This window comes from Nelumbo nucifera, chromosome 1 (genome assembly GCF_055504915.1).
Source record: "Nelumbo nucifera cultivar China Antique chromosome 1, China Antique-T2T, whole genome shotgun sequence".
Classification (NCBI taxonomy): domain Eukaryota; kingdom Viridiplantae; phylum Streptophyta; class Magnoliopsida; order Proteales; family Nelumbonaceae; genus Nelumbo; species Nelumbo nucifera.
Window position 1 is genome coordinate 183,390,388 of NC_142649.1, and position 24,580 is coordinate 183,414,967.

At 42.0% G+C, this 24,580-nt stretch overlaps 1 protein-coding gene and 1 long non-coding RNA gene across 10 annotated transcripts; one reads left to right on the plus strand and one right to left on the minus strand.

Moving 5' to 3' along the window:
* Positions 1-350: 350 nt before the first annotated feature.
* FRO2 (ferric reduction oxidase 2) lies at positions 351-6,934 on the plus strand. Its single transcript, XM_019197552.2, has 8 exons — positions 351-594; positions 743-848; positions 985-1,182; positions 1,329-1,563; positions 5,010-5,337; positions 5,444-5,687; positions 5,773-6,479; positions 6,606-6,934. Exons 1-8 carry the CDS (start codon positions 420-422, stop codon positions 6,743-6,745), a joined length of 2,133 nt encoding a protein of 710 aa, XP_019053097.2. The 5' UTR covers positions 351-419; the 3' UTR covers positions 6,746-6,934.
* Positions 6,868-16,824, minus strand: LOC104595991 (uncharacterized). Of its 9 annotated transcripts, XR_016080752.1 has the most exons (5): positions 14,385-15,063; positions 9,058-9,444; positions 8,888-8,933; positions 7,697-7,726; positions 7,222-7,578 (listed from the first exon to the last, which is right to left on the minus strand). It is a non-coding gene; the product is annotated as an uncharacterized LOC104595991 (long non-coding RNA). The 9 variants fall into 9 exon arrangements; XR_016080749.1 differs by adding an exon at positions 6,868-7,185 and having other exon boundaries at positions 7,318-7,726; positions 8,888-9,444; positions 14,385-15,076; XR_016080747.1 differs by having other exon boundaries at positions 7,697-7,781; positions 8,888-9,444; positions 14,385-15,067.
* Between the last annotated feature and the right edge of the window lie 7,756 nt (positions 16,825-24,580).

The window sequence follows — 24,580 nt, forward strand, 5'->3', positions numbered from 1 at the left end:
GCAAAGCCAGGAGACACATAAATTGCGGTTATCTGTAAATTATTATTAATTAATCCATCATCGTCATCAATCTTAATTTGCTTGCCCACTCATCTCCTTTCTAGGCCTACTTACATACATATATACTCCCCAACACATCGTTTGACTCTGACATTAATACACATGCACATTCTCGAATGGAAGTCGATCGCCATAACTGCAGGCGTGGCGTGCAAAAGCAACTTTGCACTGTGTAAGCTGAACATGAAGCATGCTCCTTCCCCCAAAAATTTCCTTCTTTTATCTTATAATAAAATTAAAAAATAATAAAAATAATAATAATTCGGCTATAAATAAAGGGTGTCAACAACACAAACCCTCCAACCAGCAGTGAGGTTTGGAGTAGTAGCTAGAGCTTGATAGCAATATATAGAGAGAACATGACGAAAGGAGAAGGGATGATGAAGGCCGTCCGAGCAGCGTTAATGTTGTTCATCTTGGTTATCTCACTTGGGTTTCTCATAATCTGGATCATGATGCCCACCTCTACGTATAAGCAGAAATGGTTGCCCAGTATCCGAGCAAAGGCCAATTCTACGTACTTCGGAGTCCAAGGTTTGTAGCTTCTTCTTTCTGATGATGATGATGAGTATGCTCCCAAATCATCCCATCTCTTAGTACTCGACATGTCACTACTTGATGATGAATGAGTTGCTGATGATTTAGTTTCATGCATGGTTCTTTCTTTATTTTGTCATCACAGGAGCAACACTACTGGTCTACACATTTCCTGTCCTTTCCATTGCTGTTTTGGGCTGTTTTTATCTCCATTTGGGGAAGAAATATGGTGATCATCAGTACATCCAAAGGTACGTATGTGTTCTGTACAATTAATCTCTTCTCCATGGATCAACAGTCTCATTATTTTTAATTTCTTCTCTCTCTCAACCAAGTTATGAATAAATGATGGACTTTGCTTGGTTAATTTTAATGTCTTCTTAGCAGAAACCCGGCTGAAAGTAGTCGGTTGGCCCTATGGAAGCGGCCTGTTCTAGTGAAAGGTCCCTTAGGGATTGTTACAGGGATAGAGCTAGCCTTCTTCGCCATGTTCATTGCACTCTTGGTCTGGTCTTTCTCCACATATTTGCACGTCAGCTTCGCAAAGCTTACTCCACAGGCTGCCGAAAAGAAGGGGGAGCACCTGTAATGGATAGTTCCTCATTACTTGATGATCAATTTCTTAAATATATAAATATGATTAACAAAAATGATTAGACAGTATTGAGACTAAGTGATTATTAATTAAGGGAACTTGGAATAATTAATGGTGTAATTATTGTGCATGACAGGTGGCAAGCTAAGTTGGACAGTGCAGCTTTAAGGCTAGGCCTGGTTGGCAACGTATGTCTTGCCTTTCTCTTTTTCCCTGTGACTCGAGGTTCCTCAGTGTTACCACTTCTGGGTCTCACATCGGAATCGAGCATCAAATACCATATCTGGCTGGGACATATGGTCATGACCCTCTTCACCTCTCATGGCTTATGTTACATCATATTTTGGGCCACAACCCATCAAATTTCGGAGGTAATTCCAGTAGCTTAACGTCTTCCTCTCTCAGTAATTAACTACGTTCATTTGATATAAAATCTATATCTTTGTTCACAACAAATGATTATATATGTATGTTACAGAAAATACGTTTTTCTGTCTCTGTACTCGTAATAGATTATTTTTATAGCTAGTTCTTTATGGTGAGAGGAAAACTGATTAATATTGCTTCTTCCTTGGTGATGATGCGTTTAGTGTCATCTAAAATGAGACTGTTTCTGAGTAATTTTCTTGGTCTACGATCCAATATTAATTATATCCATCCAGTTAACTTGTTTTTGAACAAGGAAGGGTTGGAAAAGGTAAAATGCAGAAACATAGATAATGTTGATAGAAAGGGACCAAAGAATCTCCATTAATGGCGTATGTGGCTTCCGGCCCCCAATCTGCTGGTAGGTGTATGGTGCATTGGTGCGCCACTAAAGAGTTGGAGGAGGCATCCTTTTTATTAATTGCCGCTATTTTGTTCTTTGTCGTCAACTCTGCAAATAGGGCTTCTGAGTTGTGACAACTTAAGTGAGGTCCAAAGGTTTAATCCATCATTCCTTTGGGTTGGGCCCCATTAAACATCATCCTTCCGTCTTTGATCTTTCAAAAAAAAAGTCGTTCAAATTGGGCTCTATCTGTCTTTTACCATTTGCAGTTGGATATATATGTTTTCCGCGGCAGTCAGACCAGTGTTTTGATTAGTCAAATCATCAAACTGTTTGATGCCATACGAATTTATCGCAATTATTTTTATTTTATATGATGAATATATACTAATTTTTTATTTTTCTTATATTTTCTATTTTATTATTTTTTATTGAGATTACGAATTCATCTCTTGGGTGTTCGGTTTCCTGGGTGTTTATTCAATAAACATTGTCACATAGTAGTTTTCTCTCATGTTCTTCCGTATGCATCGAAAAGACGAGAATAGTAAAAAGTGATTTCGGTTTCTGTATACATCTACCATTTAGGAAAATTATTTTTTAAAACTTCCTCAAATGATTAGATATTTTTTCATTGTTATGCTGATGTGGTGCTTAATTGTCATAAACGATTATAATAATTACCTTTCTTGGTTTTGCAAGCAAATAAAGTACAAATGTTGGAGGAAGTTTATAAACGAAACCAAATACATAGCTTATAAGGCAATGGACTGTGGTCTCACCCTAAGGCTATGTTTGGGATGAAGGAAAAAGTAGGGAAAGGAAGAAAAAAATAAAAAAATTTATACAAGATTTATATATTCCCCTATTTTTCCTTTTCTTTTCCTACTTTTTCTTTAAAACCAAACACAGCTTAAAGGTATGAAGAGGATGAGTTCAAACCCGGGAGACAAAAAAAGGAAGAGAGAAGAAAATCTTGTCAGACTAATGGAGGGGCTGCCTACATATGAATGAGAGGGAATGGGTCTGTGAATAGTGGGTCCAAAAGGCCTTCAATTTGGGTGTGGCCGTGTGGGTTATTTATGGTAAATTGGGTCTCACACACTCCAAAAAAACTTGGTGGATTTTTGTCTTTACCATTTTACCTTTAATTATTCTGAAATGCTTTAACACTTAATGCACGTGCCTTTTATTATTATTCTGGAATTTGATCACAAATGTTCTTGATTAATGTTCTGGTATATTCTAAAACAAATGCTTTTTATTGTTCGAACATTCTAGTGAATATAGAAGGCTTTAAAGTTTAAATAGATAATTGTTTGGCCCCAAAAACGGTTTGGTTTGACCCAGGTTTTCGCTTAGCTGACCGAATCAACATACTTTTATAACATCATCGTCTTATAGACCTGTTTGATCCCGGCGTTAGAACCATTCTCCCACCACGTGGAGGTGAAGATTAGGGGGGGTGCAAGTTGGGTGGGCTGGGCCGGGTTTTAATTCAACCTAGGTATAACCCTAATAATTGGGCTTAAAGCTTGAACCTAGTCCAAGCCTGAATTATCCAGCATGAGCTCGGAAGATCAAACCTGAACTATTCAGCCCGAACCCAATCGACACTAAAATTTGATGCATTTGGATTGGGCTCGTGTGAGTGCTTTTCTAGAGTGGTAATGCCTTTTTGTCCTTCCCTCTCCCCCCCCCCCCCCCTGCACCCCACACCACCACATAGGCTTTCTTGTTTATATTAATAAAAATTTTGTGGTGGCCCCTCCTCCACCAGTTGTAAAGTTTGGGGTTTGAAAAAAAAAAAGTTTGCATGTATGTATGTATGTATAGTTTATTAAAAAATTATGTATATATGTATGTGTATATGCAAATATATGTTTATTTATGTGCATATACATGTATATAATGGAGCCAAGCTTGGGTTAGGATAAGATTGGACCAGGTTTAAACTTCTTAAGGGTTAGGACCAAGCCCAGCCCAAAAAATTTATAAACCTAAACTTTTGGACCCAGGCCCAGCCCAAGGACGATAAGTTTAAGCCCAGCCCGTATAGTGGACTGGGCCAATCTGAGTTTGGGTTGGGGCCACCAAAGTTACACCCCTAGTGAGAGTGCATGGGCTCCCCACATAGTGCACTCCACAGCTTGATCCACCTTTGCATTGGGAACATCTCCCCAATTTATCAGGAGGAGATGTTTTGTATGCATTGGTGGTTGTTTTGTGGGGTGTGTTTTGAACATTCATATATGCATCTTATTTATAGAAAATATCTTTTCTAATTATATATATATATATATATATATTAATAAAATTTATACATATTTTTGTCCATTTCAAAACTGACCAATCCACTCATACCAGCCCAACCCAACCCGAGTTGTGTTGGACTAAGTTCGGATTAGGCCTGAATTGACCCCCAACCCGACCAAACCCACCCAAGTACCTGGATGGGAAAAGCTGTGTCATATGTAGCCCTCTTAACTAAATAGTCTTACTATAAATTTATGAATAGGTAGGAAACAAACTAAAGGAGACTAGTGGCCATTTGATAAGTGGCTGAACTAAATTAGGATTGTAAATGAGTTAAATTTGAATACAAACCTATTATTGTCTGAACTCGAATTGGGTTCTATCTCTTGGATTTCGATCATATACGGATATTATATATCATTAACAAACTAAACTACAAAATGAACAAAATATCATTTTTTGTTAAAATAAATTAAAAATAACTTCCACGGGACCTGAATTTATGAGCCGTTAAGGAAAATATGATATTTAGACCACCTTTATCAATAAGAATAAGTTGATGTTACATAAAAATATGCATATACATTACTAGTGTTATTGGTCTCTGATCTTAATTGGACGGGATTGGGATGGGCTTATTATTTGTCCTTTTCAGGGAAGCTGAAATTGGGTTGATTATTATATATTTATATCCTTGAATATTTATTTATTTGATCAAAAAAAAAAAAAAAGCAATAAGTCATTCAGTACAGCACTTTAGCAACTTACAAATAATTTTTGGTTTCAATGCAGATGCTAAAATGGGATAAGATTGGGGTATCTAATGTGGCTGGAGAATTGGCATTGGTCTGTGGATTAGCCATGTGGGTCACCAGTTTACCTCGCATTAGGCGAAATATGTTTGAGCTCTTCTTCTGTACCCATTACCTCTACACTCTCTTCTTCTTCTTCTTCGTACTACATGTAGGGATCTCCTATGCTTGCATAATGCTTCCTGGTTTCTATCTCTTCTTGGTGGATCGTTACTTGCGATTCTTGCAATCAAGGCAAAGAGCTCGGTTGGTTTCAGCTCGTCTTCTACCCTGTGAAGCTGTTGAACTGACTTTCAAGAAGAGCCCAGGTTAGGCTAACATATATCATTGTGCATATATAAATTAAAGCCTATGATGAAATCTTTCTGACCCTTCTTAAAGAAGAAATTACAGTGCTGGTTTTCTTTACCCCAGGTCTGAGTTACAACCCCACAAGTACCGTCTTCATCAACGTGCCATCCATTTCCAAGCTACAGTGGCACCCTTTCACCATAAGCTCCAACAGTAATATGGATCCAGAGAAGCTAACTCTTGTCGTCAAAGGCGGTGGGAATTGGTCCCAAAAGCTTTACCAGACACTTTCATCTCCTTCATCTATGGACCGTCTTGAAGTCTCTATTGAAGGACCCTATGGACCTGCTTGTACTCATTTTCTGAGGTTTAATTTCTAAACAGCAACTAAACCCACCAACATGCTTTCAAACTTGACCCCACTTGACACAAAGAAATTTACATGGATGCAGGCACGACATGCTTGTGATGGTAAGCGGAGGAAGTGGCATCACTCCTTTCATTTCTATTATTCGAGAGATCATCTTTCGGAGCATTACGCACAGCGGCAACACGCCGCGAGTTTTCCTCATTTGTGCCTTCAGAAGCTCTGCAGATCTCACCATGCTAGACCTCCTTCTCCCTGTATCCAGCACCCCCTTTGATATTTCCCGTGTGCAACTACAGATCGAGGCCTATGTAACAAGAGAGAAAGAGCCAAAAGCTGAGAACCAGAAGCCCCTACCAACCATCTGGTTCAAGCCCAATGCAGCTGACGCACCCATATCTGGAATTCTTGGCCCAAATAGCTGGCTTTGGCTTTCCATGATAATCTCATCTTCTTTCATAATTTTTCTTCTTCTACTTGGTATCCTCAACCGTTATTGCATATACCCTATTGATCACAATACCAACAAGATCTACCCCTTCTCCTCAAGAGCTCTTCTAAACATGTTATTCATATTTGCCTGCATAGCCATTACAGCCGGTGCAGCTGTTCACTGGAGCAAGAAACAAAATGCCATGGAAACTAAGCAAATCCAAAACATAGATTGCCCAACACCAATTACATCACCACGATCATGGTTCCACAACGCTGATCGAGAGCTAGAAAGCTTTCCCCACCAATCCCTCCTCCAAGTGACCAAGGTCCACTATGGTCGAAGACCTGATCTTAAGAGTAGGTTACTTCTTTTCTACAAGAATTAATGGAAGGGGCAAACATTAGGCGATTAAAACAAAAACCTCAAATTGGTTTAGTTTTGTTTAAGCTGAAACCGGAAAGTAAGCTTTGCTGTCTCTGCAGGATTTCTATTTGAGAGCGAAGGATCAAGCGTTGGAGTTCTTGCTTGTGGCCCAAAGAAAATGCGACATGAGGTTGCAACCATATGTTCATCTGGTTTGGTAGATAACCTCTATTTCGAATCTATCAGCTTTAGCTGGTGATACACCGTATACCATCTCAAATAAAAAGAAGACCACGGCTCATCTTTTGTTGCAGGTTTCTTTTTCCTTGTCCCTTTCTTCTTACAAGTATGGTTTGTTGTTGAATGTTAATTACCTCAAAATGTAAACAAACTCGGGAGAATTTTCTTCCTTTGAATGCATAACATCTGTTCATAGTTATCAAGTGGATATATTTTGCAGAAGAAGCAATTAATCCAAAAATAACATTGGTGCGGGAGTTATACATCCTTCTTAAGGGGCCTGTGCTCCAGTCCAGAGTTCAGCACAACCTGGGCTATAGCCCATATCATAGGCGCTTCCGCACCTGGGCTATAATATGACACATATTCAGTCTACCCCAGAAGTCGATGTTAATAGATCAAAGCACAAGCATGACTGAACCCACTGAATTCCCACACAAGTTACATTATCTGCTTCTCCTGAAAGACTCAATAGAAGAGGGAAGAAACAGGGAAAAATAAAAATAATAAATAACCCATGCAGATAATAAAAATTATGCTGAACCTTCCATCTTTCTGCTCTAACTTTCTATAGGAAAATCAAGGCCTTACAATGATATTTACATGTTGAAGTTCACTATATAATCACTTCTAGAAAATCATTGGTTTCACTCGTACAGGGAGAAGATCAACCGTCTTTTGGGCTTGTATCAGTTAGCAGTCATTCACCATTAAGACAAAACTTGGGATTGTCTTAACACGAAATGAGATATCCAATTCCCTGCTTATTTCCTTTTCTAAATTTGGGATGGATTAGATTTTCTCTTACAACACTTTCAGTAGATTGTGGTATTCGGTAAATGCTGGTTGCGACTGAAAAATCAAATAGAAGCATTTCAAGAAGGCTGGGTGGTAGTAGGAAACACACACAAGCACTCTTACAGTTTATGGCAGGGAAGAAGCTCTAATGAGAAAAAAAAAAAAAACGTACCTGAAGGGTTGTCATGTATGCATTCCATAACTGCATATCATATCAAAAAAGATCAAATAAAAGATGTTCAAAGTCCCATAAGATTCTACATCAGAGGATAATCACATAATAAAAAGGCTTTCAGGGTTAAATAAAGAAAACGTAAGATAAATTCCATTTGAATTTTTGTCTTTCTTTGTTCCGTTTCAGGTTTACATGAACAAAATATGAAAGAAACCACAAAATATACTTTTTCCTCTGTTTTCTTCCCCTGCATTTCTCTCAGTGTTGTCTGACTTGGATCACACCAGATGGTTGGGCCATTCCATCACACCAGATGGTTGGGCCATTCACCAGAAACCAATATGGTTTTTGAGTTAACTGGTTCTTAGAAATGTTGACTTAGTAAGATTGACCCTAAATACACGTGTTAATGTGTTATAACCTCTAATATTTATTGTGCTAAGATCATTTGGACGAAAATAGATTTAAAAGACAATCTAACCATTTTTATTTTCACATTCTTTATTTGAGCAATTCAAACAGTCAAACTAGACAATTGAACTATTCAGTCATGACCCAGTGACCAAAACAGTTTTATGTCCAGTCGAGTCTGACAACTTAGATGTTTACAAGCATGATTTATGCACCTCAGAGATGCATGATTTATGTATCTCTAGCCATGTCTTTCATGAATCATGAGTGCCCCTTAGTTGGAAAAGCCAGTTGTGTGGATCCTTGTGAATAGTAAGTTTCCTAACTATGGTCTAAAATTGGTTAGTATGGCCTTCTAAGCTAATCCATGGGTAGGGCTTTCATGGAAGGTGGTCCCATATAGTATGGGTGGTAAATTAGCAAGGGGAATTGTATGGTATGGGTGGTAGTTGATCCAGCCATCCAGGTCAGTCCAGATAATTATAAGTTTACTAGGCTAATTTTTTTGTGTAATATAAATGAGAGAACTTTACCTAGTTTCCAATATTATACTGACATTGTATAAACAAATGTGTGCATTTTTAAAGAAATTAGGTCCTTTAGCCCAAAGTATCCCATTAAGAAAGGTGTAGAAATTTATTATAAGCAACACTAGATCTACATGCTTGTGATGTGAGGTCAGATTGAATTGAGTGAAATGAGATCAGCAATTGTTGATTAACCTAAGATCAACAAGGAAACGACATTTTCTGTACCAGGTTCAAAGTCCAGGAATACCTCTGAACGTCTTAAAAGTGTTGCCAATACATTATATACAGACAGACTGAGAGATAAAACCTCTCATCTCAAAACAACCAGATCCCTTACAGTTGTGCCCAGAACAATGAGTCTCTCTCCGCTCCTTGTTTGGCTAAGGCATCTGCTACAGAATTAGCAGATCTCTTAACCCACCCAACAATTATTTCCATAACTCTGGTTAACCACCTGATCTTCTTCCTTTCATTATTGAAAAGCCACAGTTTCAACCCCCCATCTTGTAACCAGCTAATCACCAGTTTAGAGTCTCCTTCCACAATTAGCTTTTGAATGTTCATCAGCTTTGCCCTTTGCATGCCTTCCATTACTTCCAACACTTCTGCTCTCAGGGAGTCTCCTCCAACTGGCCCTGAGAACATAGCAATGAATTTACCCTCCTCATCTCTAAATATACCTCCAATACCTGAAGGTCCAGGATTCCCCAAGATGACTATCCACTCTTTAAACTTCACTGAACACATATGAGCCAAAAGGAATTCAGCAGCTAACCAGCTCTACAAAGTACTGCTCATTTGTAGCTACAAGATATAACAAAAGTAAGATACCTGCTAAGAATACCGATAATTTCTTATTCTGACATATCTAATTTAAAGTTGATGAAACTTAGCAACATTCCTGATACCCCAACAGGGGACTTGTAAGCATTGATTACATACTGGAAGCTGCATAGTAGGCATATAATAACTTTGTACTTTATTTGTTTACCCAACTTCTTGTAACTTTGAGGGTTCAAATCACAATATAGTAAAAAATAGTACACATTTTCCTTCCATAAGCACTTATATGATCATAGTTGAAGTCCCATGCTATTGCTAGCTCATGTTGAGGCCATTCAATCATTTATTAAGAGAATAATGCCAGTTGGAATCAAGTTATAAAGCTTAATAAGGTATAATCTACAGGAGCAATTTCATATAGGGAATACTAAATTGTTCAAAAAAAATATCACACTTTTTGTGTGCATCAATTACTGTATTCTTTCCATTATCAATCAACTAAAAAATAAAGTATAAAGGCTTAAATGTGATCAAGTGTCAAGCTATGACACCTAGATACCTATACATGGCTAGCATACCGGTGTCAGATGTGATAAAGGATACTGCATGGATACCTCTAGATGTGCTTTATAGCATTAACACTTATATGTAAACGTACAATGGTATGTTTGAACAAATTATACCATAAAAAGATTGTAAATATTAGAAACTTTATTAAATCTTGCAAAATGTAAGTCTTGAAAACATGACATTTAGCTTCAAAAATTAGATATGAACACACTAAATGTGATAATACAGTACCTCTATCTGCATCAAGGATTCTAGAAAATGGAGAGTTGTATCCCTGTTTACTTATATCTATGTCCATGTCCATACCTGTATCTGGGAATCATCGTTGTCAAGGAAAAACCTAGGCAGATGTTTGCCTAGGCAATTAGGCGACCACCTTGACTTGTATCAAAAGGCGTCTATACAATTAGGCACCTGCCTAGGCGACCAATCACTTGCTGAGACAAGCCAGTTTTGTTTGATGCATTCCTGTTGAGAATGTAGAAGAAAAGAGATCCTCTTTTGAACAGGAAAATTTGGTCACGTAGAACTGTCACTAAACTCAAAAAGAAAGAAGAGAAAGAACTGGGAGTTGGCGCCTACATAACAGGCTGCTTTTAGATTTTACTTAGGGATGACCACGAGCTGAGCTGGGCCAGGCTTAGCACCTATGCAGTATGCTAAGGTCTCTAGTAAGAATAAAAATATAAAAAGACAAGTGGATATTATTTTTTTTGATAAACAAGTGGATATTATTTTATACTTTTCTTTTAAATGTCTTAACTCAAAGTCAAATTAGATTTAAAAACTCAAATATTTGAACAACCACCAGTTTCCAAAGATGAAAAGACATTTAGATTTTGAAAATATCTTAATTGTACTACTTTAAATGTCTTAACTTATTAATAGATTTAAATATTATATATCAAATATATGTTTTCAGGCTGGTCCCAGGCATGGCCAAAAAATTTTCAGGCTTGATGCAGGTCCAGACTGGGCCTGAACATAAAACCTAGGCCCAAGCCTGGGATGTCTGGCCAGGCTAGGCAGAAAGTGATCACCTCTACTTTTACTATTAATTTAAAAGAGTCAAGGGTTTTGAGAAGAGAAAAAGAAAGAAGAAAAAGATAAAAGAGGTTTCTTTTCTTCCTAGAACTCTCTCTCTCTCTCTCTTAAACATTTATTATATTATTGTGTTAATTTTGAAAATATTGAAATAGTTTATTTAAAATATTATTTTCTGTTAAATATGATTATTGGCCATGTTTTGAAAGTAAATTTAATATTATCAATAAAGATGATAGAGAATTTTTGTTTTTCCACTTTATATGCATACTGATAGGTACATAAAACTAGGGAACTAACCTAGAATTTAGTTTCTTTTATTTTATAAAATTCTATAGCCTAGGCATATAAGCACTCCACTGTTGCCTAGAATCAGCTATAGTCCTTAAAAACTATGATTATGGTCCTTGCTAAAATACGTGTTCCTCTAATTGTTCAGTAGAAGGTTACCCTAGCAGTGCCCTTAAATGGGAGGTGGTTGTTCAAGAGTTGGAGGGTGTAGTGAAGGTATCCAGTTGCCTAAACATCTCCTCCCCCTCCTCCTCCTCCTCATCATCATCTAAGCCTTGTCCTGAGTATATGGCGTAGCTGCACGAGTCCTGTTTTGCCAATCGATTCTGTTCAGTACCATATCCATTTTTGAATTATGGGCACTTAAATCATTTCTTATTACTTCCACGCAAGTGCTTTTTGGTCTGCCCCTAGTTCTTCTAGCCCCTTCAACTTGTAAGAGATCACTTTTTCAAGCAGGTGATGTAGATGGTCTTCTATGTATGCGACCAAACTATCTCAGTATAATTTCTCACATTTTATCACCTATTGGAGCTACTCCTAGGTTCCTCTGTATGATTCTAACCCTGTCCTTTCTAGTTTTACAACTCATCCATCTAAGCATTTGTATTTCTGCCACACTCATTTTTTGGACATTCTGCTTCTTAACTAGACATCAACTACATTACAAAAAATAAATGAAGTATATGTGTCATGAAATTACATGCTAATTACAAACTATTAAACTACAAAATAAATCAATGAATGAATAATTTACAACTTACATCTGTTTTTCAAAAAAAAATGATAAGGTTATTTTTATATTTTATCAGTAACTGTAATCTTTATTAACTGTGGAAAAGAATGTTTATGGCCTGTACAAAAGGTGCTTAGCATTACACAGCCCCTCATAGCCCCTCCGACCAGCCCGAGTACACCCTTTATCTATTTACATTGCTTTTGGCTGTGTCACCATTGAAAGCCATACGGTCTTTTAATCACCTCCCTGGTTCAAAGTAAAACCCGCATACACAAGGATCAAAAGTCCTAATCTTAGCTATAAATAAATTCGAGTTAACACAAAAATGGATTACAATCATATCAATAGGTGAAGGATCATAACAACTTATTTATCCCCACCATATAGGAAGCAAATATGAGACAAGAGTGTCCAAATAGGCATTCATCTTTGGAAAACATCACAGGTATTGAACTTTAAATAGAATACCCCCCATTAAAAAGCTCTTACTTTTGAAGGTATGGGATCTAACCAGATTGCTTTTACCAGAGAGTTCAAGAAGGGAAGCATAGATTGAGAAAAGGCTTTAAAGCACAAGAAGAGCGGCCAAGATTATCAATTGACCAAATTCTCTCATCCATCCTAGAAGGATCAAAGAAGACCCCTTCCAAAGAAGTAAGAAGATCTAAAACCACCAAAATCTGAAAGTCCCTCAGGCCTTTGCTGAAACCATCCATAGTCCCAAAATTAAGGAATATTTGTGGAAGAAAAAAATAAGGATATTGCCAAATCTTAGTAAGAGAATGAAGTATCAAAAACTTATTCAATAGAATAAAATCACCCCACCATAAATTTTCCCAAAATTTAACCAAGTTATCCTACCATGGGTCATATCCCATGAACTTTGTGAAACAGTCAAGGGTGGAATGAACAGCTTTCCAATGAGGGGCTAAGATCATTCTTTGGGCCAAATCAGCATCCTGCCCATTCATTGTAATCCATGAATGCTCTTAATCACAGAGTGCCATAGTTTGTCAAACTCAAGACAGGATCCCCACAACCATGTACCCAACAAGGATATATTTCTTACATTTATTTTACTCAACTCAAGGCCCTCCTCCTTTGATCTACACATAGTATTCCGTTTAATGGGATGTTCCTTTTTTAGTTTCTCCTGATTCCCACAAGAAGTTCCTCACAATACTATAACCTTAACCGGTGCTTAAAGCAAGAAGAAAGACACAAGGAGGTTCAAGAAAGTAAAATATAGTTACCTTGTTGGTTGGGTGGCCTCCAGCCTATGTTAATAATCTCACTGTATGGTTTTAAACTTCCACTAAAAAGAAACAAGAAGCTTCCACTTCCATGGAAACCCGAACAAAACTTGCACCATCGAAGTTTAGGATAAACTTAAATCATTTTTTACTGGACCTTAAAAATTTGAAGGAAGAAGGAAGATGTCTGCAGGAAATAGAATGGGAAGAACAGGAGTGGAAGTATTTAGGAGTGGAAATATTAAGAACGATATAGCCATGTACTAGAGCTAAAAATGGAAAATAGAAAGGGAGCAAGCACTTGTAATTCTCGTGTACACTACTTGAAATCATTTTTGTATATGCTTCATCAATATAGTTTACCATCTGGGTTGACATATACTTAACATTTAACAAGAGAACTCCATTTTATGAAAGTTGGTCACGTAGAGCATAATGCCATTTTCCTGTTTCAAGAACATGTCTACAATGCCAAAGTCAATTCAGGATTTACAAAGTTGTCATGCGGTACACCTCGTATCAGTATTGGACACTGACATACATGTCTGTATATTTTTCACATAAATCTGTTATATTTTTATGCAGTCCAAATGAACTTATGAAAAAGAAAACACATAGAAGGAACAGTCAGTTTTGCAATAATGTCGTCAAGTCCAATGTAATCTCAACAAACATATTAAGTTATTAACTAAGTTCAAAAATTTGCCAATAGATACTGGTATAAGAAGGCGTATCCTCCGTAAGATGGTAATATTGCAAATTATGGGCAAAGCAAAATTAACATGTCCTTTCCATCAAGTCTACGATTCAAAAAAATAATTCGCTATTAAACCCAAAAAAGGGACTTTCTTGGCGAATCATATATTTACAAAGAAATTAAATTCACTGAAAAAAGGAGTATACTGAAGCAGAATTAACTACAACTTAAGTGTTATCAAAACTACCAAGAACTGGTACTGTAAAAGTATAATTGATCCTACCTAAACACAATGCACTTAATTCAAGAATCCATCAGCAGGAAAAAAAAACCCCGAAATTTACAATCGACGAACAAAAAAACTTACAAGAACGGCAATTATTTTGGTGCTAGGAGTCCTGACAGCCTGCGAATTCTCCCCCTCCCTTAGCACTGAATCTGAATCTCTGTAGTACTTCCCTTCACCTTATGCTGAGCCGCAATCTCAGCAATTTTAGAAAACTATAATAAAAAAATAAAAAATGCTACAACAAATCCAAAGGTTTGAATAAAATAAAATAAAATAAAAAACTGGGAAGAGTTCCAGAGTTCTATGTGAGAGGGAGCGATGACGAGCAATAAACGATTGATGAATTTAAGATAGAAGGTCTGCTCGGGAACTGGGCAGAGCCCTAGTTGAAGCGGGATGACTTGAGTTGAGGCCATCCGTATGCCATATACATCCTGGATTACTGTAACTTGTCAAAAGAACGAGTTCAGGAGAAATGAAGAGGTGACAAATCAGATGGATCTGATTCTGACCTAATACGAGAATCCAGTGCAGCGGGGGCAGAGCGAAGAAAAAGCATTTAAAGAAGGGATAATCGGATGCATACAACCATTGTCGTCGTCCTCCTGTCGTGTACCTCAATAATCGGGGAAACTAGGAAATATGAAATCTACTTTTCTGCTCCTCCACGACTACATCTGGTTGACTGGCTCTAAGCAAATAGGGCCTTAGGGGTGATCAAGGCCCGGGTCGGGCTTAGCACGTATAGGCCAGGCTCGGTTTCAGGCCTGAAATATAAGCCCGATTTTGGCCTAAAAATTTTAGGGGATCTTCGGTCAGATCTCCCTCATAAGTCGAAAATTCAATTAAGGATGTACGGAAAATCGATTCAATGCCACCCCACCTAATAAATGTAAAATTTATTTTGACTCCACCGCCACGTCAGATAAGTTAAAGTTTAGATCCCATTATACCCCACATCTCAATGGTAATTTTCTTCCTCATTCAAACCGAATGCAGCAGCGGTGTCTTCGTCGTTTTCTTGCTCACCCCAGGCAAAGCATCTTCTTCCTCATTCGAACCGAATGCAACAGCGTCTCCGTCGTCTTCTTGCTCACCCCAAGCGAAACATCTTCGATCATCGACTTCTGAGGGGGAGCTGACCGAACCAGTAGCGTCTTCTTCTTCCTAACCGAACGCAACAGCGTCTCTATCGTCTTCTTGCTCACCTCAGAAGAAACATCTTCGATCGTCGACTTCTAAGGGGGAGCTAACTGAACCAACAGCGTCTTCTTCTTCCACGAAGAACTGAACCAGTTGCGTCTTCTTCTTCCTCGAAGAACCGATCGAGCAATGCCTTCTTCTACCCAAAGCTACCAACGGTAACTTTCAGTCTTCTTCCTCATTCGAACCGAACGCAGCAGTTTTAGTCTTCTTCCTCATTCGAACCGAACACAGCAGTTTCAGTCTTCTTCCTCATCCGAATCGAATGCAGTAGTTTCAGTCTTCTTCCTCATCCGAATCGAACGTAGCAGTTTCAGTCTTCTTCCTCATTCGAACAGAACACAGCATCTTACTCACCAAAGATAAATTTCGAAGCTATCGCAACGTCTTCTTCTTCTTCACTCGAACCAAGAGCTCTATAGCATCTTACTCACTGAAGTTAAATTTCGAAGGTCAAGCATTTTACCGCAACACCTTCTTCTTCGTCATTCGCACAAAGACCGCCTGTGTTTTCGGCACAACGCCTGTGTATCGATTCATTCTGGTTTGCCCACTTGTGCATTTACTTTGTTACATTTTTTTTCCCTAATTGGACCTCTGTAAATGAATATTTGAATGTTAACTAATCCAAATTAAGTGTTTAATGTTGATTAAGATATGAATGTCGTTATCGTGGGTTATTGAACATTTGTAGGTATTAATAGCCAACGGAGTATCGGAAATGAATGTCCGAGTAGTTTGCAATATGAAACTAAGTGTTGCTATTGCAATATGAAAATGCATTCTCCTTAACAACTCTGAGGTAATATTTTTAGTGGGATGATATTATTTGATAGCATCAATATAAGGCAAATATGTTGCTAATGACATGTGTTGCACTTGCAGGAGCAGGTGTTTGATAGCCCAACAACTGAAAGTGATTCTATTGGTGGTTGCAAATTTTTTGAGTGGGCAATTCATCGAGGTTGGTTCGATGAGGTTGCATCGGGAAATCATCATGGTGATGTTCTAGAACACCTTGAAAAAGTGGAGAGAATAGTTGATGTTTGCATAAGGCAGATTGAGTCTATGAAATCAGTGCATGAGTTATCTATTGAAGGGATGGCTATAGTTAACCAACTTGTTTTTGTTCTTTTTGTTATTATTCTCCTTACATTGGTGTTTTGGTAATAGTTCATCATTGATGGTGAATACGTAGGTTTAGTGTTTTTACTATTGCGTTGAAAGACTCCCCCTTTTGTTTCCATGTTGGTGAACTATTTTTGTATCTTATTGTAATTATTTTGACTTTTCAAATATCAATATATAAACATAAATTGCTTAGAAGATATTTTTTTCTTGGCTAAGAAGTATATCTTAATTCATCCAAGATACCTTCCGGCAAGAGGCAAAGAAGCTCAGGCTAACCGGGAAGTCTGCTGGATTGGCCTCTAGGCGATTCTGCCAATTCCCAAAAGTTGTCCCTGAGGGGGGTGCGGGGGTCGATGGGCAACAGAACCACCTCCACGGTGTGGGGAGAGGTCAGTTGGACATACCTAGATGAGGCGGAGATAACCCAGGCCAATGGGGAAGGCCGATAATGGGAAATGATACTTTTGCAATGATGCTTTTGCAGAACCACCGTTTCCCACCGCCGGCCCAAGGCATCAAGCCAATGAGCGATCGGAAGGTGTCGGGATGCTCGACGGGTGAGTGGCAGTAGGGGGAGTGGGTTTGGTGGCCATCGCACCCCTTCATAGCCACCAGATCGGCCTCTAGACAATTCTAGAAATTCCTAGAAACGGTCCCGGAGGGGGGGCGCGGGGGTAGTCAGGCGGCGGAACCACCTCCACGGGGTGGGGGTAGGTCACCTATAAGTTCTCAGATGAGGTGGAGACGCCCCGGGCCAACGAGGAAGGCCGACGATGGGAAATAGTGCTTTCATAGAACCATCGTTTCTCACCATCAGCCCGGGCCATTGGGCCGATGGGCGATCGGAAGGTTTCGGGATGCTGGTTAGGTTCGTGGCAGTAGGGGGAAGTGGGTTTAGTGGCCATCACACCCCTCCGCACCCGCCGAATCAGCCTTCGGGTGATTCTGAAAATTCCCAGAAGCGGTCCTAGAGGGGGGGCGAGGGGGTAGTCGGGCACCAGAACCACATGCACAGGGAGGGGAGAGGTCCCTTGGACGTACCCAAATGAGGTGAAGATGGCATGGGCCAACGGGGAAGGCCGGTGGTGGGAAATGGTGCTTTTGCAGAACCATCGTTTCCCACCGTCGGCTCGGACCATCGGGCCGATGGGCAATCGTAAGGTTTCGGGATGCTTGTTGGGTTAGTGGTAGTAGGGGGAGTGGGTTTGGTGGCAATCCCACCCCTTCGCACCCGTCATATCGGCCTCCGAGCGATTCGGCCAATTCCCATAAACGGTTTCGGAGGGGCGACACGGGGGTAGTCGAGCGGTGTAACCACATGCATAGGGAGGGGAGAGGTCCCCTAGACGTACCCAGATGAGGCAGAGATGGCCCGAACCAATAGGGAAGGCCAATGGTGGAAAATAGTGCTTCTACAAAACCATTGTCTCCCACCATCGGCTCAGGGCATCGGGTTGATGGGCGATCGGAAGGTTTTGGGATAGTCATTAGGTTAGTGGCAGTAAGGGGGAGTGACTTTGGTGGAAATCCCACTACTCCGCACCCGTCGGATCGGCCTTCGGGCAATTCGGCCAATTCGTAGAAACGGTCTTGGAGGGGAGAGGTCCCCTAAACGTACCTAGATGCACAGGGAGGGGAGAGGTCCCCTGAACGTACCTAGATGAGGTGGAGATCGCCCTGGCCAATGGGGAAGGCCGACGGTGGGAAACGATGCTTTTGCAAAACCACCATTTCCCACCATTGGCTCTAGCAATCAGGCCGATGGGCGATAGTAAGGTTTCGAGATGCTCGTTGGGTTAGTGGCAGTAGGGGGTAGTGGGTTTGGTGGCCATTGCACCCCTCCACACCCGCCAAATCGGCCTCCAGGCGATTCTGGCAATTCCCAGAAGTGGTCCCGGAGGGGGAGTGCAGGGGTAGTCGAGCGGCGGAACCACATGCATATGAGGGGAGAGGTCCCTTGGACGTACCCAAATGAGGCGGATGGCCCGATCCAACGAGGAAGGCAAACGGTGGGAAACGGTGGGAAACGGTGCTTTTGTAAAACCATCGTTTCCCACCGTGGGCTCGGGCCATCGGGTCGGTGGGGGATCAAAAGGTTTCGGGATGCTCGTTGGGTTAGTGGCAGTAAGGGGAGTGGTTTTGGTGGCAATCCCACCCCTCCGCACTCACTGGATTGACCTCTAGGCGATTCGGCCAATTCCTAGAAACGGTCCCGAAGGGGGGACACGGGGGTAGTCGGGCAGCGAAACCACATGCACAGGGAGGGGAGAGTTCCCTTGGACGTACCCAGATGAGGCGGAGATGGCTCGAGACAATGGGGAAGGCTGACGGTGGGAAACAATGCTTTTGCAGAACCACTGTTTCCCACCGTCGGCTCGGGCCATCAGGCCGATGGGCGATCGGAAGGTTTTGGGATGGTCATTGGGTTAGTGGCAATAGGGGGTAGTGGGTTTGGTGGAAACCCTTCCCCTCTGCACCCGCCAGATCGGCCTCCGAGCGATTCGGCCAATTCCCAGAAACGGTCCTGGAGGGAGGGCCCGGAGGTAGTCAGGCGGCGGAACCACATGCACAGGGAGGGGAGAGGTCCCCTGGATGTACCCAAATGAGGTGGAGATGGCCCGGGCCAATGGGGAAGGCCGACGGTGGGAAACAATGCTCTTGTAGAACCACCATTTTCCACCGTCAGCTCTGGCAATCAGGCCAATGGGTGATCGTAAGGTTTCAAGATGCTTGTTGGGTAAGTGGCAATAGGGGGAGTGGGTTTGGTGGAAATCCCACCTCTCCGCACCCACCGGATCGGCCTCTAGGCGATTCAACCAATTTCTAGAAATGGTCTCAGAGGGAGGGCACAGGGGTAGTCGGGTAGCGGAACCACATGCACAGGGAGGAGAGAGCTCCCCTGGACGTACCCAGGTGAGGCAGAGATGGCCTGGGCCAAGTATCAAAAGTGCGAGTAAGTATCAAAAGTACACAACTATTGCCATTACAATTTGTAGATAGCGACGGTACAACTACTAACATTAAAATTTCCAGATAGGAATTAAACATAAGGGTGGGGTGGACTACAGAAGGGACGAAACAACTACTGATGTTACAGATTGTTGCTCGATACATTGCTTTCGACTCGTGCTCTCATCTCTATGACTTCACGTCCAAGCTCCAAACTCTACTGGCACAAAAACAAATTCTCTTGCACCAAAGCGTCCACGTCTCTGTGTAGGATCCGACTCTGCCTAAGAGCGTTGCGGTATTCTGGGTATGTGATATCCACCACACGGACGTGGAGGTCTTCTCTGATATGATGAATTCCTTTAGCAGTCGTTGTTTGTGTGCTAGCTCCCGGCGATGGACGTAGTTTGCCGGTAAATGATACCTCATGACCACACATGTTGAAGGCCACGATTGCTTGGTAGAGGCCGTTTCCGAAACTCATGATCCACTCAGCATCCAATGCGTTCAATTGTAAATGTTTTAAGAGCCTGGGCTATCTGTCAATGGGTCACCGCATTGACCGATTGACATGAATCACACCGCAGTACTCATACTTTGCATTGGACTCCGGGGCAGATAATTCAATCTTATGTATTTGTAGCTTCAACAGTGAATCAATTGGTATTACTGCAGATGAGACCACAGAATTTGTTTCATTTGTGCTGGACATTTGTAGTTGTTTTAGGATCAACCCACGTGACACAAAAATATATTACACGATCCAGTGTGAGAAGAAACGCACCCTCAAACTTCATAACCAAAATTACATATAGACACTTATCCGGTTCAACACCAAAACTTCGGACATTACAGTCTCGTTGAATGAACCAATGAGGGATGTGGGCTGCTGGAATGATTATGGAGAACCCGACTCCGACGACAACGACCAAAGCATGCATACACATGTTGGCTCAAATGGTATGTCTAGTAGCAATAGCATGGCAGCAACAATGTGGCTTGGTCTTATAACCGGAGTTGGGCAAGTGTTTGACGATGTGGCTGCATTTCGGACTGCCTTGTCTAAATACTCTGTAGCCCATAGATTTTCCTATACATATAAACAGAACGACAAGACACGCAATCATGCACAGTGCAATATGGACAACTACTAGTGGGAAATTCAAGCTTGTGCACTGGGAGGAGGGCCTATGATTCGAGTGCATACATACCAACCTCAACACTCACACACCGTAGTTGCATCATCCTCTGTAAGTCTTCCTAGGTCGAATAAGTTTGTAGGAAATCTTCTTGTTGAGAAGATATGAGACAATTCATCATACAGGGCAACAGACATCGTGAAGGACATTAAACGTGACTACGCATTGCAGTTAAGGTATCAATAGGCTTGGAGGGGGAAAGAGGTCACAAAGGTTCTAATCAACAACAACGATGATGAATCATACTCATGTATTCCATGGTTTTGTGAGAAGATTCTCGAGTCCAGTCCAGGTTCATATGTCACTTATAGTATCGATGAAGATGGTCGTTTCAAGCGACTCTTCTTAGCATTCCATGCATCTATCCATGGATTTTGCTACGAGTGTCGGCCACTACTATTTGTAGACGAGGCACACTTAAATGGGAAATATCAGGGGAAGCTTTTAGTCGCCACCGCAATAGATGCCAACAATGGAATGTTCCCCGTCGCATTTTCCATCATCCCCGCAGAGTGCCTTGAGGATTGCACTTAGTTTATGGGACGTCTTAAAGCAGTAATAAATGATGATAGAGATGTTGTGATTGTTTCGAATAGGGTGCAATAGCTTGGTGGATGCAGTCTAGCAGATTTTTCGACTAGATCTACATGCCTTCTGTTGTTGACACCTCATGGAGAATCTAAAATCGTACATGACACGGCTTCGTTTATTGAAGGAGTTACGTGATGTAACAAAGTCTATAATATTCAAACTCATGTATGCGAGATCTACCGACAAGTATGAGGCATCAATGGGGAGGATTTTTATATTGAATGAACGCGTTGGCAACTAGGTAAGGCCCACTGAACCTGAGCATTGAGCAAACTCCAAGTTCCTAGGAATGCGGTACGACCAAATGTCGTCCAACATTGCAGAGATGTTCAATGGATGGGTGTCAGACATTCATGATCAGCCTATAATGACCATGCTAAACACATTTCGGTTGAAATTGGTGGAACTCCTTTGGAGGAGACATTGCAAATCCCAAGACTGCACAACAGCGGTAGGGAAAAGGATCGAAGAGAAGTTGCATGTGACAATTCGCAATAACATCTAGTTCAAGGTTGTTCGTGCGTCTGTTGATGAGTTTGAGGTCACAAAGGGGGAAAGGCAATATACCGTCTAGTTGGACCAACAGATGTGCCAATGCAAGGAGTGGCAAATAAGTGGCCTCCCATGTGCACATGCATGCACGGCCATATCGTACACGGGGTGGAATGTGTATGAATTTTTTGACTCGTACTACACGATTGAAAAACAAAGGGTCATATACTCTCAGTCGATACACCCTATGTCGTCCGATGAGTTGCATCCAATAGCCATGTCATCGATTGTGAGTGCAGACATCGATACTTCATCATCTACTACGCTATGCCCACCAAAAACAAAACGATCACTTAGCCGACCCCGGATTAAACAAATTGAGTCCCAACCTGTTGAGAAAAGGGAGGTTCATTGCGGATGGTGGGGTAAAACAAGACATTATAGGAGCACGAGCAAGGCACCCATTGAGTAGGGGGCACGGGGGTATTCTCCCTATTTGGAAATGTTAATGTTACTACGTGTATCCTCCCAATCTAGACATTTTAATGACAGAAATTGTGTACTTTTGATACTTGTTGGTACATCCAGGGGACCTCCCCCCACCCCATGGAGGTTGTTCTGCCGCCCGACTACCCCCGTGCCCCCCTCCGAGACCGTTTTTGGGAATTGGCCGAATTGCCCAAAGGCTAATCCAACGGGTGCGAAGGGGTGGGATTGCCACCAAACCCACTCCCTCCTGCTGCCACTCACCCATCAAGCATCCCAACACCTTCCGATCGCCCATTAGCCCGATGGCCCGAGCCGATGGTGAGAAACGGTGGTTCTGCAAAAGCATTGTTTCCCACCATCGGCCTTCCCCGTTGGCCCAAGGTGTCTCCGCTTCATCTGGGTGCATAGGGGACCTCCCCCCACCCCGTGGAGGTGGTTCCGCCGCTCGACTACCCCCGTGCCCCCCCCTCCGAGACCGTTTCTGAGAATTGGCCGAATCGCCCGGAGGCCAATCCTATGGGTGTCGAGGGGTGGGATTGCCACCAAACCCACTCCCCCCTACTGCCACTCACCCACTGATCATCCTGGCACCTTCTGATCGCCCATCGGCCCAATGGCACGGGTTGATGGTGGGAAACGATTGTTCTACAAATACACTATTTCCCACTGTCGGCCTTCCCTGTTGGCCCGGGGCATCCCTGCTTCATCTAGGTACTTATAGCGGACCTCTCCCCACCCCGTGGAGGTGTTTCCTCCGCCTGACTACCCCTGTGCCCCCCCTTCGGGACCGTTTCTGGGAATTGGCCGAATTGCCTAGAGGTTGATCCACACCGTTGGCCCGGGGCATCTCTGCCTCATCTGGGTACTTATAGGGGACCTCCCCCAACCCCATGGAGTTGGTTCCGCCACCCGACTACCCCCATGCCCCCCCCCCTCCGGGACCGTTTTTGGGAATTGGCCGAATCACCCGAAGGCCGATCCGGTGGGTGTGGAGGGGTGGGATTGCCACCAAACGCACTCCCTCCTACTGCCACTCACCCACTGAGCATCCCGACACCTTCCGATCGCCCATCGGCCCAATGCCCCGGGCTGATGGTGGGAAACAGTGGTTCTCCAAAAGCACCATTTCCCACCGTTGGCCCGGGGCGTCTCTACCTCATCTGGGTACTTATAGGGGACCTCCCCCCACCTTGTGGAGGTGGTTCTGCCGCCTGACTACCCCTACGTCCCCCCTCCAGGACCATTTATGAGAATTGGCCGAATCGCCCAGAGGCCGATCCAGCGGGTGCAGAGGGGTGGGATTGCCACCAAACCCAGTTCCCCCTATTGCCACTCACCCACCGAGCATCCCGACACCTTCCGATCGCCCATCAGCCTGATGGCTCGAGCCGACAGTGGGAAATGGTGGTTCTGTAAAAGCACAGTTTCCCACTGTCATCCTTCCCCATTGGCCTAGGGTGTCTCCGCCTTATCTGGGTACTTATAGGGGACCACCCCTCACCCTGTGGAGGTGGTTCCACCGCCCGACTACCCCCACGCCCCCGTCCAGGACCCTTTTTGGGAATTGGCCAAATCGCCCGGAGGCCGATCACTCCTAATTGCTACTTCACATTGCTTTTTTATACTACATTTTGAGCAAATATTTGATCACAAGATTTCAAGGCAATATCTATAAAAAAATTGCTTTTTGCATTACTTTATGCCTTTAATCTATAAATTTATGTAGTTAGAGTTGACCAATCGTTAGCTCTGATACAAAAATTTCAATTGTTAATATATGCTTAGAGTCATAAGATGAGAGAAAGGAAAAACAAAATGGTTTCCAATCATCCTCGTAAGATCTTCAATTTATGGGATATGGTTCCAAATGAGTTGAGCCCCTATTTGCCACCTAATAACATCGATATTTCCCTACAGCAAATGTACTACATGTTAGTACTAACATGAGACATATAGGCATGTGCTAGCAAACAAAATTCACATGTACTCACTGGATCAAAGTCAAAATGTGAACCTCGCGTGATGCATTCCATGTACTTCATAACGAACACTCCATACTCGCTACCACTGTAAAAAAGATACATTTATTGACTCAATAACTACCTAACAAGTACCCCTACACCTAAGCATAGATCATACAACACGTACCCAATCTGTTGGGGGGCTGACTCAATTCATTAAAATGACCAACCAATGATCCCAAGAACAAATGGTGACAGT

Bases quoted from the DNA above. Each gene is read 5' to 3' on its own strand.
- FRO2 (XM_019197552.2), top strand. From the start codon at position 420: ATGACGAAAGGAGAAGGGATGATGAAGGCCGTCCGAGCAGCGTTAATG. The intron at 595-742 runs GTTTGTAGCTTC...TTGTCATCACAG, and splicing joins TACGTACTTCGGAGTCCAAG to GAGCAACACTACTGGTCTAC. The intron at 5,338-5,443 runs GTTAGGCTAACA...TCTTTACCCCAG, and splicing joins GACTTTCAAGAAGAGCCCAG to GTCTGAGTTACAACCCCACA.